The sequence below is a fragment of the Rhipicephalus microplus genome, unplaced genomic scaffold (genome assembly GCF_043290135.1).
Source record: "Rhipicephalus microplus isolate Deutch F79 unplaced genomic scaffold, USDA_Rmic scaffold_28, whole genome shotgun sequence".
Classification (NCBI taxonomy): domain Eukaryota; kingdom Metazoa; phylum Arthropoda; class Arachnida; order Ixodida; family Ixodidae; genus Rhipicephalus; species Rhipicephalus microplus.
Genome location: NW_027464601.1, coordinates 5,388,685 through 5,407,078, shown reverse-complemented (window position 1 = coordinate 5,407,078; position 18,394 = coordinate 5,388,685). Strand labels below are relative to the sequence as shown.

General features: G+C 42.4%; 2 protein-coding genes across 2 annotated transcripts; one reads left to right on the top strand and one right to left on the bottom strand.

Annotated features, from left to right (window-relative positions):
• Positions 1-1,903: 1,903 nt before the first annotated feature.
• Positions 1,904-6,235, bottom strand: LOC119172032 (uncharacterized). Its single transcript, XM_037423002.2, has 3 exons — positions 5,627-6,235; positions 3,193-3,259; positions 1,904-2,099 (listed from the first exon to the last, which is right to left on the bottom strand). The coding sequence occupies exons 1-3, from the start codon at positions 6,233-6,235 to the stop codon at positions 2,092-2,094; spliced, it is 684 nt and encodes a 227-aa protein (XP_037278899.2). The 3' UTR covers positions 1,904-2,091.
• Positions 6,236-6,251: 16 nt separating this feature from the next.
• On the top strand, positions 6,252-17,491 carry LOC119166913 (uncharacterized). The gene is made up of 2 exons (XM_037418340.2): positions 6,252-6,423; positions 16,539-17,491. Exons 1-2 carry the CDS (start codon positions 6,266-6,268, stop codon positions 17,194-17,196), a joined length of 816 nt encoding a protein of 271 aa, XP_037274237.2. The 5' UTR covers positions 6,252-6,265; the 3' UTR covers positions 17,197-17,491.
• The last annotated feature ends 903 nt before the right edge of the window (positions 17,492-18,394 follow it).

Below are 18,394 nucleotides of genomic sequence, written 5' to 3'. Positions count from 1 at the left end.
AATACACACTGGCACTGATAGCAGTGAACTGAGTGTCAAGCGTTGATCAACTGGCAAACGCTAAAGCACGTCCACGTTGATGTGTAGTGTAGATTATTCCAGCGTTATCAGTAGCGGCCAGGTAAGTTAAGGAAGGAAACTATAATGTTCGCGTTTTGCGCGTAATCGAATCAGATGGTTCTAAGATTATCTTGATGGTTCTTTGTCTTTCTGTGCAACAAGGCACCTAGTGTGAGGTGATGATAGAAAAATTGGGGAAGAAGTTCTGTAGACACTTCGGAAGAACACCCCAAATTAAATTAAAAAAATTGGGGGACCTTTGACTTCGCCTTTAGAGGTAGATCACAATATCGTAATCGGCGTTCCTGTTTGCGCATCGCCTTGTGAACTGCTAGCTTTCTTCTGCTGTCGGTGCGTGCACCAACCTCATAATAAAAAAAACGAATGACTGTACACATAACATTGGCTGTTTCAATGTATCATTGAAAGCACTGTTGAAGTTTGGGCTTGTTGACGCATAGTGACGACTGAAAAGAGCGCCAAGAAATGGGGACACAAGAAGATCACGCAAGACACAAAAAGGGACACACGACACTTCGTCTTGTGTCCTCTTCTTGTGACCCCATTTCTTAGCGCGATTTTCAGTCATCATTGAAAGCCTATTGCAAGTTGCAAGCACAGCTGTCAAATGCTCAGCACTACGTCATAAATATTTCTTTGTGAATCAGTGGAGGGCCCACTGCGCATCTGGATACAATACGTGAACGTACGCGCCTGTACTCTTTGTTGATTCTTCTGCTACGAACAGTGATAAAGTATGTCAGAGCACTTTGTATATGAAGGGCCTCTGAAATACTCCCTCTATGCTCAATTGATATCTTTTGATGGCTGACGTGTCAAAAAAATCCTGGTTTCATATACTATTTCGTTCAAGGCTCCCTGGGCGCTACCAAAGTCCTGTTTGGGCGGTTGTTATTGCGCGTGACTCCCCAAAAATTGTACTGCCGAAGCTGTGACGTTGGCTTTGGTACTCTCGTGAAACAGGCCAAAAAGAAGGAACTGCTCCTCTTCGTTAAAAAAAGTGGATAGTAGAACGCTTGGTTTATTGATATGTGGGGTTTAAAGTCCCAAAACCACCATATGATTATGAGAGACACCGTAGTGGAGGGTTCCAGAAATTTCGACCACCTGTAGTAGAACGCTTGCCCACCGCAAAGACGGCCTGTGTTTGATCTTCCCTGGCACCTGGAAATGTTTCTCATTATTTTATTTGCCCCTTTCTTAATCTTTTGGTCACGGGCAAGAGGAGAATTTTTCTCCAACAACTAATGACGCCGCGGCTATATACCGCCACCGACGCAGAAATTTCAGCGACACGAGCACTTTAATGCTCTCGCGTTAAAATATAGGCTACATCATCCAGATTACGGTTACCATATGTTTCCGCACAAGTTGGAGATATTTCACGTACGACTCTTCATACAAACAGTAATAATAAGAGAAAAAGTAACCTTACTACCCTGTTACGTCGACAATGACTTTTCATGAGCTGCACATAGCTTCTCTTAACTCTCAACCTATGTGCAATCGAAAGTGAACCACAGGTACAACTATGTATGATTTCGATTATCACGTGAACACGCCTGTAAAGCAGTCAACTGCACTTTCACTTTGCAAAAAAAAAAAGTTGTCACCTCTATTTTGAAAGGTAATTATCATCATATAGGTTTCAAGAGATCATTTTCTAACCTGCGGGTATTTATTTATTTATTTATTTATTAAAGGTACTTTCAAGGCCCGAAGGCACTACAGAAAGGAGTGGTTTGAACAATCGTAAGTGCAGTTAAAAAGTTAAAAAAAAACAGAAAACAGGAAAAAAAGAAAAATTCTACAGGGCATCATGTATGGCGAGCTTGAAGTCTTTTTGGTCCGTTATACAGGCGATGGAGGCGGGAAGGTGGTTCCAGGCGGCGCTTGTCCTTGGCACGAATGAATCATTATATAGTCTGGTGCGACAGGATGGTAGGCCCACCTTAAAGCGATGATCCATCCTTGGTGATATGAAGCGAGGTGGATGAAACAGGGCGTCCTTCAAATGGCTGTTATAATGATAGATTTTGTGAAAAAGGTTAAGGCGAGACAATGTGCGGCGCAATGAAAGATCAGGCAAGTTTAGGGTGCTCTTCATGGATGTGACACTGGAATGACGTGAATAATTCGATAAAATGAAACGTGCTGCGCGATTCTGAGTGGTTTCGAGAGATTGAATGAGAATGGCATGAGTTGGGTCCCATATGGCGCATGCGTACTCTAATTTTGGTCTGACCAATGTTTTATACAGTGTTAACTTGAGTGACGATGGCGCAGAGGAAAAGTTACGGCGCAGATAACCAAGCATGCGGTTAGCGTTGTTAATCACATATTCTGTGTGTTTATTCCAGGAAAGATTAGAAGATATGTGAACACCAAGGTATTTGTAATTGTCAACAGATGGTAATGGAATGTTATTGAGGGAATAAGTACGCGGACAGTGGGTGGTAGTGCGACGTGAAACTTGCATGCTCTTGCATTTAGATATGTTAAGTGTCATGAACCATGTGTTACACCATGCGAATATGCTATCTAGGTCGCGTTGAAGGTTAAGGTGATCGACATGACTGGTTATTTTCTGGTAGAGGACGCAGTCGTCTGCAAAGAGTCGGACAGTAGAAGAAGAAACACAAGAAGGAAGATCATTAATGTAAATTAAGAAAAGGAGTGGCCCTAAAACGGACCCTTGCGGTACACCAGATGATACTGCGGAATTAGGTGAACAAAAATTATTAGCTGTCACGTACTGGCTGCGGTTAGAGAGGAATTCTTTAATCCATGTAAGTACATTGGGGTCGATGTTAAGCTGAGTAAGTTTGAAAATGATTAGTGCGTGTGAAACGGAGTCAAATGCTTTAGCGAAATCTAAGTATATGCAGTCAGTATCAAATTCAAGATCTGCGTTAATAAACAAGTCGTTAGTAAAACACAGCAACTGTGTTTCGCATGAAACTGTCTTACGGAAGCCATGCTGATAAATGCTAAAGAAGGAATTAGATTCAAGGAATTCAATGAGGTGCGAGTAAATGACATGCTCTAAGATTTTCACTGGAATGGATGTTAACGATATGGGACGGTAGTTATTGGGGGAATGTACATCACCAGATTTATGCACAGGGACCACCTTCCCAGTCTTCCAGTCAGATGGCAGTGTGGACGTCTGGAATGACTGTTCAAAAAGTTTTGACAATATTAAAGAAGAATAGACTTGAGTACACTTCAACATTTTTGACGAAATGCAATCTGGACCAGCTGATGATGACACTGTCAAGTTTCCAACAAGTTTTTCGACACCAACTGCATCAATGATAATAGGGTCCATTGGCAAGAAATCGGTGCTTGTTAACTGTGGAAATATAGTTGGGATGCTGTTCTGAAAGTGTGCAGCAAATACATTACTCAGAACGTTGCAGCACTCGCTAAGAGCGACTGGGACATCAGACTGTATTAATTGGATATGTCGCGTTGTAGTTCCGCTAATGATGCTCCAAAACTTACGTGGATTAGAGCGCAGCAGCGAAGGAAGAGTTTCATCGAAAAATACTTTTTTGGCTTTCGAAAGCGCAGTACAGAATTCTCTGTTAAATGTCTGATAAAAAGACCAATGGTCTGTTCTGGCTGTTGATTTGGCGCGTCTGAATAGCCGCTTCTTTTTATTGCGCATGCGTTTCAACGTGTTATTGAACCACGGAGAACGAGGATTCGATGAAACTTTTCTCTTAGGTACAAATCGGTCAATTAGGGCTAGCAGTTTGTTCTTATAGTCTAGCCAGTTCTGTTCAACAGATCGCTGCTCAAAACCAGCAAAGAATAGGTCAACAAAAGATTGTAACTCTGTATTCATTCCATGAAAGTCCGCTTTGCTATAGTCTTGGATAATTTTTGTTCTTTTCTTGATGGAAACCCGTGCTTTTATTGTGAAGTGGATTATGCAATGGTCGCTAATTCCCGGTAGATGAGTGAAGGGTGAAGCTAGGTCAGGTGTACTGGTAAGTACTAGATCTAATACGCTAGCGGAAGTGGGAGTAACGCGAGTAGGAAAGTCAACAAGCTGGGTAAAGTTGAAGTCGTGACAAAAATTCAAAAATTCCCTACTTTCACCTGAGTTGTGCTTTAAGGTAACCGGGTCTCTTTCCCACATGATGTCGGGAAAGTTGAAATCGCCAAGAATGAACAAAGGTGATCTCGGGTATCTGACGAACAGCTGATTGACAACATCATGCAAGTCATTACAAAAGGATGATGATGCAGTTGGTGATCGATAGCAAATACAAAATATTATTTCGCGAGAATCAATGAGCACGCGAACACAAACAAGTTCAAGTGAAGACATAACAGGAATAATATGAGAGGCAAGATTATCGGCAACCGCCAGCAGAACACCCCCACCAGACCGGTAATCGCGGTCGCATCGGTAAAATTTGTAGTGCTTCTCACAATCCAATATTTCTTCATTTCTTACTTTTGTAGAAAGCCAAGTCTCTGTCAGACCAACAATATCAGCGGAACAGGAATCAATAGCAGAAGACAGTTCGACGCGTTTATTCAGGACGCTGCGCACATTAGAAAAGAAAAAAGAAGCGTTTCCTGCGCAGCAACGAGACGGGCGTAGCTATGAGGTGCTAGAAGTGTCAGCACGTGCAGGTAGAGAGGGTTCTTTGTCCTTAGCTTGGGGTGAATTGATTTCGCGAACGCTGTCGCTTTCTGCGCAGTAAACGTAAGTTTTCTTGTTCATGACCAGTTTGTTAACGCGTAGCAAATACGGTTGCCCGGCTGCCTTAGCAAATTCCATTAATTTCTTCCTTGAGTTTCGCGTGCTTTTGCAAAAATCTTCGCTAGCTGATACACCAGTTCCTTTGAATTTTTGTCTCTGCATCAGGATAGCATCTCTAACCTTAAATGACGAAAATTTGACGATAATTGGCCGAGCTTTTTTAGCGGCGTAACTTCCTAACCTATGTGCTCGGGAAACTTCGGAGTCAGAAATGTGCATGTCAAGGTGTCGGGAGAGTAGATCACGAACATGGCCTTCAGACTGAGCCCACGTCTCATTAGGGCTGTCCGATATACCAAAAAACAATACGTTCTCTCGTCTGGACCTGTCTTCAAGATCGTCCAGTCGGGCACTGAGTGTCTGGCCTTGCACCTTGACAGTTTCAGCGATTAGACGTGGCACATCACTGACTACTGCAGAACCGTCGCATGACTCGACGAAAGCTTCCACCGCCGACAACCTTTCCGTTAAATCAGCAACAGTTTGCGCTAATGCCTCCTGTTTAGTCTTTAGGTCGGCAAGAGCTTCCATTAGCTCATCGTGACGGTGATCACCTTTTTCAGATAGCTTAGCGATCGCGTCTAGTATTTCTTTGTTAGTATTTGCAGGGCCAGGGTTTAGTTCAACGTCTCCACAACATAGTAGAAGCTTTGTGACATGCACGCATTCGCACACACATTCAAATATGACACTTGGGCACGGTAGGAGCAGCAGACAGACGTTACTGGTTCGCTTACAGTAGAGAGAAGGAGGTTTACTGACCTGCACAAAAAGCAAAATCGGATTTCTGAGCGACCGCATCGTTGCCGCTCCACCGTGCCCACTGAAGGAACAGGAGAATTCCGTGGTCTTTATATGCTCTTGCGTCGCTGCAGTCGCCCGCAGTGTTGTGGACCAGGTGACGATGGAAAGGATGCCACCGTCAGATAGTGGCAGATGACGCAGGGGCGTGTTCATCCAGATCGGGGCCGCCAGCAACACCGGTGAAGAGTAGTTGGCACGCGCTGGATTCGCACGCGGTGGTAATGTTCCAAACCAGGCGACTAACTGCACAAAAAGCAAAATCGGATTTCTGAGCGACCGCATCGTTGCCGCTCCACCGTGCCCACTGAAGGAACAGGAGAATTCCGTGGTCTTTATATGCTCTTGCGTCGCTGCAGTCGCCCGCAGTGTTGTGGACCAGGTGACGATGGAAAGGATGCCACCGTCAGATAGTGGCAGATGACGCAGGGGCGTGTTCATCCAGATCGGGGCCGCCAGCAACACCGGTGAAGAGTAGTTGGCACGCGCTGGATTCGCACGCGGTGGTAATGTTCCAAACCAGGCGACTAACTGCACAAAAAGCAAAATCGGATTTCTGAGCGACCGCATCGTTGCCGCTCCACCGTGCCCACTCAGGGTATGACAGCAGCTGATCTGCTTTCACACCCAGGAGTGAGCACAGAACATAAAAAGGTCCTCATGGATGAAGCCAGTCGCAGCAGCAGCAGTAGTGAAGATTTAGAAACGAGTCGTGCTGGAACTTCGAAAGACGCGGCGCCATCCCGCAGTGGTAAAAGGTGGGTCTTTGTGCTTGACAAGGCTTCCGTGAAAGCATGTCAAAATGAGTTTATCTGAGTTATAGTGGTGACATATTTATGCTATTGTTAACGTAGCCCCGACCGAGCTTGATTTCCTTCAGATTTTAGGAGCTAAGCTCCTTACGAGCTTGCCTAAGCTTTCTGTTGCGGTCACGATATAGAACCGCTCCTATAGGTAAAACATATGTGAGGCACAAAAACACGTATTTTAGGATATGCTCTATCATGAACATTGGTTAATCAGAAGTTAGGATATGGCTGTTACAGGCAAAAATAAGCTATCGAGAAAAGTGTTCACGAGTTCATTTTACTCAGATGTGAATAAACGTAAGATTATCAACAAAACCTGTAGATCAAAAGCAGACTTTGGTTCTATATGTCCCAAAATACTGCTCATATTAAAACGGCATCTTGCCCCCTGTAAGATGGCGGGTTCTAAAATTCATTTTCGAAGCATATTCTTCACACCAGCAATTTTCTAAATACTCCTTAAATAGCCTAAGATGATGGAAAGAAGAAATCAATTTACATTTTCATAAATACACTTCATGTCACAGTTTACAAAACATGGAACAACGCTTCGGTAACATAAGGGTACTTACCGATACAATACCCAAACTTTCACCCAATCGTCTTGGTACACTTTGTGTATATGTGAGAAAATGGTAGATTTTCGTTGATTGTCACACCAAGGTCGTATTTGCTCACGCACTTCAGGTTGAAACGGGAATAAATTACGACAGCTGAAGTGATAGCCAAGTGACTAATGAAAAAGTTCGTGTGAATTATTTGTCGTTACTCACATGAGGGAGTTTTTTTACAAAAACCGAAATTTGGTGTCACAATTTGTGACATACCTGTTACTTTTAATGCGCCAGCGTTTCTTGTAATTAGGAATATTCTAAGGCAAATTTTAATGGTCAGCACGCATAAAATGCTACCGCTCTTTTACGTCTGTACAGAACTACCCATTTGAAGAAAGTGACGTAACTTGATGGAAGGTGTGTCGGAGCCCAGTCAGGTAATGAAAATTGCCACAATGGCGTAGGACGCACATGTGTAGTACATCGCTTTCTATTTATTATTTCGTGGACACAATGTGCGGTACGTATGTGCGTCTGTCATGGTCCTTAAAGAGCAGTCTTAGGCAGTAACGAGTTACTTGGAACGCGTTACCTGTTACTAGTTACTCTTTTCGGTAACTTGTATCTGTAACACTGTTTTTTTTACACAGTACATATAACAAAGAATTTCATTACAGTTTAACGGAAAAGGCCATTTCAGTTACTTTTCTTTTTATTAAACACACATCCAGCTGCAACACTAGTTAAATTCCTATGTTAAACGCTTTTCTCTGATTCGAATATTTTTTATGCCTAATCTTCTCTGTATATATATATATATATATATATATATATATATATATATATATATATATATATATATATATATATATATATATATATATTTATATATATATATATATATCTTGAAGTTCTACTTTAGGCTTTCTTCTTTTTGTACTTAAGATGCTTTACTCTGTTCGAGGCTCCTGGATATTGGGGTTCAATGGGTGGCTGCGAAACAGCAACGCAAAAGGGCTGAAAGGCAAAAGCCGTAAACTGGCAAAACAAGTTTTAAAACATCTGTATAACTGATTCTCATAGTTCTACTTCGACTTTGACACATTTATTTACAAAATAAACGTTTCACGTCCTATGCTGGTGGCATCTTCTCAGCACAGTGACCGCAAATAAAGGAAAAATTTAGTATAGGTCAATCAGTCTAGCAGTCACAGATGACGTTGCTAACGTTTCCAGAAATGTTTGTCCGGCAGCAGTGCAAAAAGCAAGGAAAGTAGTCGAGGGAAAGTAGTCGAGGAAGTTCCTATCATGAGTAAGGGTGACAGTCCGGCAGCGGTGCACAAAGCGATCAGACGGCAAAAATACATCTGCAATTCTTTGCAGGAAATTTCCACGTGTACGCTTCGGTTGGACGCTACGGCAAAACTACCCTTCATCGACGTATGGCCCGCAACGCATCGAGAACCGGCATCGTGACGCTGCTGGCCTGATTGCTGGAACAAGATAAAACGGAGTCGGCGCAGAAGGCTGTCAGCTGATCCTCGGCTGGCTTTATAAGCGCTGAGATTCTCGTCTCCCACACAGTCCGGCAGCGGTGCACAAAGCGATCAGACGGCAAAAATACATCTGCAATTCTTTGCAGGAAATTTCCACGTGTACGCTTCGGTTGGACGCTACGGCAAAACTACCCTTCATCGACGTATGGCCCGCAACGCATCGAGAACCGGCATCGTGACGCTGCTGGCCTGATTGCTGGAACAAGATAATACGGAGTCGGCGCAGAAGGCTGTCAGCTGATCCTCGGCTGGCTTTATAAGCGCTGAGATTCTCGTCTCCCACACAGTCCGGCAGCGGTGCACAAAGCGATCAGACGGCAAAAATACATCTGCAATTCTTTGCAGGTAAGAAAGAGGTATCCCTCGACTACTTTCCTTGCTTTTTGCACTGCTGCCGGACAAACATTTTTTTTCTTTTTTTTGTACTTGTCAAGTGAAGTTCCTATCATGAGTAAGGGTGACAAGAAAGAAATGGCAACGTTAATCTCTGATTTTCAACGGGAAATACGTGCCGAGATAAGGTCACTAAAAGAAAGCCTGAAATTTTGCTGCGATACATGCGATGAAGTAAAGAAAATAGGAACCGATATCAGGGCGCTAAGAGCGGAAGTAAAAGAACTGGTTTCTCAGAACGAAAAACTAAAAGCCGAGAATCATCGGTTGAAAAGAAAGTTGAAGAACTTGAGCAATATCAAAGAAGTAACAATCTTGAGATAAAGGGTGCACCAGAGGAACTTGACTCAACTATCGTCGTGAAAAAGATAGGTGACCTTGTGGGCGAGCCAATATCTGACATTGAAATCGACATCTGTCACAGGGTGTCGACGGCAAAAAGGAATGAACGGAACATCGTTGTCCGGCTCATCTCGCGCAACAAACGTAATGCGGTGCTCGCAAAAGCAAAGAAACAAAGGATCCTTTCTAGTCACCTCGATTACGAGGGAGCGGAAAGCGTTATTTATGTTAACGAGCACCTGACGCGACAGAACAAGCAGCTTCTTGGCGCAGCCATAGCAAAAAAGAAATCTGCAAAATGGAAATTCGTATGGTCTAGTGGAGGAAAAATTCTTGCGCGCAAAGATGAAACGTCAGATGTAATCCGGATAACAAGCCCAATTGATTTAGGTCTCATTAAGTAAAGAAAGGGGAAGGGAAGGAGAAGAGAAGGCGGATTTTTTTCACCATGTCTACTATAGAAACAACAATACCAATAATTAATGATGCCTCCTTTACCATACTACATCAAAATATAAGAAGTATTAGGAACAAGCATGAAGCATTTGATGTCTTTATGAGTTCTCTTCACGTGGACATCGATGCTATATTGTTTACAGAGACATGGCTGTGTAATACTGACATGTCTCCTCAGTTCACTAACTATAATATAGCACGCTTGGATCGCGCAGGAAGAGGTGGAGGGTTGGCTATATACTTGCGGCAGCGATATTGTTTTCAAATGCTTGATGATCTTTCTGTGAGTAATGGTGACATAGAGTGCCTAGCAATAGAAACAAATTCTTTTGTACTTGCCGTGGTGTATAGACCCCCAACTGGATATAAGAGGCATTTTCTCAGTCATATGGAAAACCTCATGCATTGTTTTAATGAGATAAAAAAACCATATTTTATCATGGGTGATGTAAATATTAATATGATGAGTGAAGAGCTGTACGCGCTTGACTTGAAAAACCTTGTAGCATCATATGGATGTCGGAATGCCATTATATATCCAACCCGTATTACTCACAATAGTTCCACGTCACTTGACGTCTGTATAACAAGCCTAAATAGCTGCGATTACACCTCGGGCATACTGTGCTCAGACCTAAGTGACCACCTACCTATCTACATTTCTACACAAAACCTGCAGCACAAAATTAAATGTCCAAATATCGCGCGGTATAGATATATTGATGACAAATCACTGCTTAAGTTTACCGAATTAATTGAACGTGCTGACTGGTCACCTGTGTATGTGCAATGCAATCCAGATAGCGCATATAATACTTTCCTAGCTATTTTCCTTGAGTGCTACGATATTGCTTTCCCGATACAACAGATCAGAACACGAAAGGGTAAGAACAGAAAACCATGGATAAACAGTGACCTCCTGAAACGAATCAAGCAGAAAAACGCGCTTTTTCACAGGTTTCTTGCTACTAGAGATATTGCAATATTGCGTGAATTCAAGCGATTCCGCAACAAACTAAATAGTGACACTAGGAAGGCTAAACTTGTCTATTATGAAGCCACCTTCTCACGTATAAAATCAGAACCGGCAAAAATATGGAAACAAGTTATTTCCTTAACTGGGAGAACAGCAACGTCAAATACACCTAAACAAGTAAAAGTCAACAATATCATTCTGGAGGGTAAGGAACTGGCAAACGCAATTAACCAATACTTTGTAAATGTGGCTGTTTGTGATGAAGACTCAACACAATATGAAGATGAAACAAGTAGTTGCATGAACTCTCTCGTACTACACGAAGTATTACCCGAGGAAGTCTACCGATATATAAAAGAACTAAAGACAAACGTTGCGGGTGGTTATGATGACGTAAGGGTGGCTCCAGTAAAGGCTGTCGCATCTATACTTAGCCCCGCATTAGCATATCTGGTAAATTATTCCTTTCTTATTGGAATCTTTCCAACAAAACTTAAGGTGGCCAAAGTTACACCCATTCATAAAGGTGGCAACACTACTGAATTAACAAACTATCGTCCGATATCCGTATTACCTGTATTCTCAAAAATTTATGAAAAATGTATAAATACGCGCCTTATGAAATATCTTGAGAAGTACAATATCTTATCACCGCATCAATATGGTTTTCGCAAAAATAAAACCACGGAAGAGGCACTAATTGATGTAAAAAGCCGCATAATAGAAAATATTGAAAATAAAATGTTCACGTTGGGTGTCTTCCTTGACTTGCGTAAAGCGTTCGATTCTGTTGACCATAATATCTTACTGTTGAAATTAAGCCGCTATGGAATTCGTGGAATAGTCTCTGATTTATTTAAAAGCTATTTATCATCCAGACAACAATTTGTTAGCATAGACAGTAAAAAGTCAGACTATTTAAGCGTAAAGAAAGGAGTTCCGCAGGGGTCCATTTTAGGCCCCGTGCTTTTCCTTTTATATATAAATGATATTACAGAGGTTCAGTATACACCCGAAATTAAAATGTTCGCTGACGACACAAGTATATTTTTCACAGGCTCCACCATTCAGGAAGTAGAAGCTTCGACAAATGTATATCTCTCGAAACTCTCAGGCTGGCTAACAAAAAACAAACTAACATTAAACACACAAAAAACAAAATTTATTATGTTCAGGCCCATTAACAAGCACATCAGTGATAATATAGTAATCTTGTTTGACAATCAGCGACTCGAACAAGTCAGCACACAAAAATTCCTTGGAGTCTGGTTTCATGAGCACTTAACATGGACACCGCACGTAAATAGTCTCTTGGTAGATCTAGCTCGTTCTGTAGGGTGCTTGAGTAAAATTGCTTTCCTCCTCCCTTCATGGTTATGTAAATCATTATATTATAGCATGTTTTACTCCAAGCTTCTATACGGAATGCTTGTATGGGGAACAACAACTAAGACCAATTACGGTCGTATATTAATCTTGCAAAAGCGCGCGCTCCGTGTAATAGAAAAATATAAAGGTCACCCCAAGGACTTAGACACTCAGCCGCTTTTTCTTAAACATGGAATTCTATCTGCTAAGAAAGTATATAATCTTAAACTGATGCAACACATCCACAAACATAAACTACAGGATTCCTTTCCACGCACTGTATCAACAACATATGGCTTCAGAAATTCTACCCGAAAAACTAAGAAAACACGCACGAACTATGGCAAGCAGGCTATTGATTATAAGATCATACAATTGCTAAACCTTCACGAATCGAATATAGACTTTACTCTGAAAACTAAACAATTTAAATGTCATCATAAATCCTTTCTTCTTTTGACTAAAGACATAGTAGATCCATAGGCTTTTATATTTAGGAATACTTGTATACTGAGTTGATTTTTTTTTTCTTACTGTGAACAATGATATTTAAACAGAATCGTTTGATACCAAAATTGTTTCCTGTTTATGTAAAACATATTCTGAATGTATATCATGTAGAAATAAGCTATGTAACTAAATAAGATATGTATAATGTCACTTATTTGTATATGTATGTTACTGATGTGTGAATATGTGTAATATGGCACTGATGCAGACTGTATCAGGAGGTCAAGACCTCGTCAGGCTATTTAGCCTTTAGTCTTTGCCTCCCGCAGGGAAGTTTTTGTACTTTTTTTTCCTGCAAATAAACTTTGAAACTTTGAATAGTTAGGAAGTGCAGTGGTGATGAGTTTTCTGGAAATTGTCGTCGGCTCTCTGGGTTCACATTTCTTGCCATCATCAGTCAAGGCAATCCAACTTCTAGCTGCCCAAGCTTGCGACCTATCAAAGTGACAAGCTATTTTCCTGTGAAGAACAGTATTACAACAATTGATTGCTCCATGTATGTGATACAAGCTATAAATAGGCGTGTTGTATCTATATCGCGCAAAGCGAAATTAGGGTAAGTTTAGTTTTCGCAGTCACTTGAAATGATGCACCCACGTTTGTTTAAAGCAAAGCTTTTGGGACAAGCTTTGGGGCACCCGTGGTGTCCGAAGCCTGTGAAAAGTAGCTTGCCTGAAGTGAAATGCAAACCCTTTTCAGGTTTCACACACTACTTTATGCGGACCACGAAATAGTCGGAGCTTCTATTGAAAAAATTTCTACTGCAGCAACAAGCCTTCAATCAAAATTTGTCACTTTATCGTCACGAATAGTTCTGGTAAAATGTAACGGAGTGGCAGCTTTTCGTACGCGCCAGACACAGCCAGTTTCCGATATCATCCTTGAAATCCTATCATGAAGATTTATATTTACGTGCAACTTTTCAAGCTTTATGTGGCAATTCGTATGAAATTTTCTGTAATGCTTTATTATGCTTTCCCAAAAATGTATTTGTTGGAATCTTTAAGTTATAAAAAGCCAGGTCTGCAGCACTGTCAGAGCGAAAGCTGGAAGAGCAGCCTCACAGAGCCTTCTCTTAACACACTTTGGGTAATTGCTACAAGCACACTTGCTCGGTACCCACTACGCAATAAAAAATATTTTTGTGTAGCAGGCTGGCATTCACTGTGCAATCCTTTATCATTTTTTGGATAAGCATGGTATCTGCTGCACACTTGCTAAGAATACTATGCAATAGTTTGTGCAGTAGCTGAGGACGATGATGAATTATGCCTGAAGTGGGCATGCGCTCCAGATAATAGTGAACAAGAACGAGCACTTCTACTAAGATGGGTCGTTGAACAATCCACTTTTTACGCAATTCGCATAGTGAGACACCTGGTTGTTCTTTTGTTGTTTCAAAATGCTTTATTACTCATATTAGCGGCATTTCTTTCTCGACACCAAATCTGCCTAAGGCCAGATTTGGGACGAGTTTCAAGCGCCGCTGTCACTCGGTGGTAGAATGCTGGGATGGCACACAGCGCGCATAGGTTCGAATGTCATTGTGTCAATGGGGTTTTTATTTACTTTATAAGTATTCTTGTTATTTCTTGCAATATTGGTTTTAAACACCGGCGGTGGCGGGAGAGGACAAGTACGGCGCCGCTCGCTACCTGTTTTCTGATCTCACAACTTCTATCGCTGTAAAAGTTCATTAACAACTTTTTTGGAGACTTTTTTTTTGAGACTTTGTATTGGTTAAGATAACACTTTTTCTGTTCTGGGGAGCACTGGAAGTGCGCAAATTGGTTCTTTCCATATCAGAGATTGCGATTTAACATCCTTACTATCTGGTGAGTGACGACCTCCAGTCATGTATCATGCCATTTGTAAAGGTATTGTACATGCAGATATCGACTATCTTGATCTTTGGTCCCGTTTTGATGGCCATTTCCTGAAAGGCGCTGTTATTAAACCAATGCTTGTGCTGAAACACCCAGTTTATGATGGTCCCGCTATTCCGGTACCAATGTCAACGCCTTTCGTAACTGTTATCATAAAAATCACACCATATCCACGGAGTGGACGAGGATCAGTGGGGCGAAGCGTTTGTACATCCATCTGTCTATGTGTTCACTCGTCCGTGCGTCCGTTCGTCCCTGCGCACGGACAAATGGGCGGACAGAGACATAGATGCACGGATGGATGTAAACACACAGAAGTACGGACGCACGGAACAATGGAAGGGCACATGGACAGACTTACGGATGGCTGGACAATAGCACGGAAGGACGGACGCACAATTGTAAGGGCGCACGAATGGATGGGGCATGGATGAAGGGAAGCACAAAAGGAAGCACCGATGGACGCACGGACGCGTCAATGGGCAGACGAACGGAAGCATGAACGGACAGAGAGGCTGACGTGTGCTTCAGCCTACTCATCATCATTCACTCAGTGAATATGCTGTGAAAACTACCATCGCCACCTAGGAATATTATTCCCAAAAACATATACACAAAGCGTCATCTATTTTGCAATTAATAAACTAGAAGTGGCTACATACTACTACTACTATACTACTACTACTACTGCTACTACTACTACTGCTACTACTACTACTACTACTACTACTACTACTACTACTACTACCACTACTACTACTAGTAGAATGGAGGGAACAACCCGTGGCGTAAGGAACTTCGCCCCTAAAACGATGGCCTAATGGAATACAGCAGTTCCACGGCAACCTTTGGGCTGTCGAGCTGATATCAAATGGCGTTTCTATATTAATGCCAGTGGTGCAGCCATATATGCTTATGCCGGCCCGCTGCGGAGGTCTGGTGGCTAAGGTACTCGGCTGCTGACAGGCAGGTCGCGGGATCAAATCCCACCTGCAGCGGCTGTATTTCCGATGGATGCGGAAATGTTGTAGGCCTGTGTCTTCAGATTTGGGTGCACGTAAAAGAACCCCAGGTGGTCGAAATTACCGGAGCCCTCCACTACGGCGTCTCTCATAGTCATATGGTGGTTTTGGGACGTTAAAGCCCACATATCAATCAAATATGCTCATGCCAGTTGGACACCTGAATAGATTAGCGCACTATTATCTTAGTAGGTCCAGGCTTTGCAGTTGAGGGTGGCGTATTCTTTATGGGCTGAATCGCCATTAAGGCCGCCATGCTATTCCCTGCCTCAACATCACCTGATGATTACCTTTAGTGTGAGCCAGTTCAAGCTGTTCAACATAATCGCACACTCCTCAGTTTTTTTTCAGATGAGACTGCTGTGACACGTTTTCTTACGCATTGGGACGGTTGTACTGAAAGAATACGACTGTTAATTGTAACTAACCTAGGTAGCACTAGTTACGCACCGTATCGCTCTGACGGACAGATTTAGTGCACACCATAAACAGCGCTTAGTCATTAAAAATAGAAGTAAACAATAATTACGTCGTAAGATGTCCAATGAACACTTGCGACGTACTATACGTTAACCATGTTCACTTCTAGTTTACTCAAGGAGGTGCGCTGAGTTCCGCAGTCAGACGGCGATTCAAGGTGTCACTGCAATATGTCCAAAACGTCAGTAGTCGAACGCGACGATAAATAACCCTCCTAAAGGTCTCACTGAAATCTTTGCGAGGAATGTACACACATGCAGTTCGCGACTGGAAAGTACCTCGTGAGAAGTGCTAACGGAAGTGTGCACAAGATGGATGCGTCCAATATGAAGACGATTGAAGTGTGGCCTTCTCTCGCACGCTTTCTTCGGTGATTCTTCCTGTTTACTGGAAGAATATGTATATTTTTCATAATAATTATAATATTTTTAAGAAATATACTTCACGAATTTGACAGTCGTATATCTGCACTTCTAATAAAGCAGTAGAAAGTAAAATTCTTGAAATTGCTGTAACTGCAGGTCACACAAACGAAAGAAAGCTACCCGAGTGGAGTTGAAAGAGAATTCCAAGGCCACTGGTCACCAGTGCGAAGTCTGCGAAAAGGTTCTAGGCAGCAAGAGGTCCATGCAGAGGCACCTTCGCACGCACGGCGATCAGAAACGGTACTCGTGCGCTGTGTGCGGCAACAAGTTTCATCGGAGGGAAAATTTGGAGCGCCACGAGCGCATGCACACAGGAGAGAAGCCCTTTACATGTGACGTATGCGGCAGGAGTTTCACACGCAACAACCTCCTCATAAACCACATGCGGCGACACACGGGCGAGAGGCCGTACACTTGCAGCTTGTGCCCAGCAGCGTACGTCAGCAAGTACGGACTGACGGTGCACACGGCCAGTCACAAGCGCCAGGTGCCGTTCGAGTGCCTCCTGTGCGGCATGAAATTCGCCGCCAAAGGGAAGTTTCGGGGACACGTGCGCAACCACTCGCTCGAGAGGCCGTACGCGTGCCACCTTTGTCCCGCCAATTTCATCCAGAAGTACCACCTGCGAAGTCACCTGATCACGCACTCCAATGAAAAGCCGCACCGGTGCAACGTGTGCCAGAAAGCGTTCGGACGGCGTCCTGCACTCATAAAGCACATGCGCGTCATTCACGGTCAAAGTGGTGCGTCTTGAAAGTTCGCGGCGTTATCCTACTAAACGTGCAAGCAGACGTTCTTGGTGGAAACTGCTAGGCTGGTTGTTGTAATTGCATGTGGAAGTTTGTGCCAATTACTAGTGTACTTGTGATCACAGATAGGAGTGATACATGCTTGGGAAAGAAGGATAGGGAATTAGCTTTCATTATTAAAAAAAGAATATGTCTAGTTCGTAAACGCCTACGTTATCAATTTCTAATGAGCAGAATTTAAACGAACTGCAAAAAGAATATCAATGAAACATTGTAGGAAATAAATGCTTTCAAAAATTACCTATGTTGTGCAGTGCCCAGTTTTTACTTTGCTGTGTGCTTTACATGTGGTACATAAAGCATGAAAAAATTGAGATCGAAAAGTCATTTGCTTCTATCTCAAAATCTGAAGTTTCGCTAGATGCATGAAAAATTTCATGTTTGATGTAGATTCCCAGTTCCCAGCACAGCGTATGCTCTTATCAAAATTCCGCAGAAACGTAAAGTGTAGACAATGTACGATACGGTGTTTGCAGTAAATACACGTTATATCTTCAGATCGCGTTTACTGCTGCGGGATGCACTTCTGTGGCAATTCCTTAGGTTGTGCAGATCATGTACTCAAGTTTATTTAGAATAATGGTGACCCTAATCAACATGTTCTCAAAATGAATATGAGATATTTGTAAACATCTAGAAACTTCAATGGTCATGGCTTCTCTATTCTTACCAAACAGTTCGTGATTTCATCAATGCTGCACATCCACCACAATCCTACGTAACCCGAGTTTCAGCTCACTTTGGGTTTGATTTAAGTTGGGATGCTGTTGTACCTTACTTACGCTTACAATTCAGCTAAAGCAGGACATTATTGCAAGTTTAGCAAACTATTCAGCAAGCTCAGGAATAACTTTTGACATTTTTGGCACCATAAAAGCCTACAGAGAGTGGAAGGAAGTGGCACAGGGTGAAAGCTAAGCAAAATTACAACGCTGTCCTCAGATGTACTTGGTGAGTCTCGTTGGCTATAAACATTAAGTTTCGTACAATAATTCAGTGAGATAATTCTGGCGATGCGATCAGTCAGCCACCGTGGGAAACGCGGATAGTAACCGAATTGGTCTAATTTCAAGCTGGCGACTTCGAATGCACATGACTTTCTTTATTGCAGTGTTTTGGCGTTTGTTTCGATTAAAAAAAACA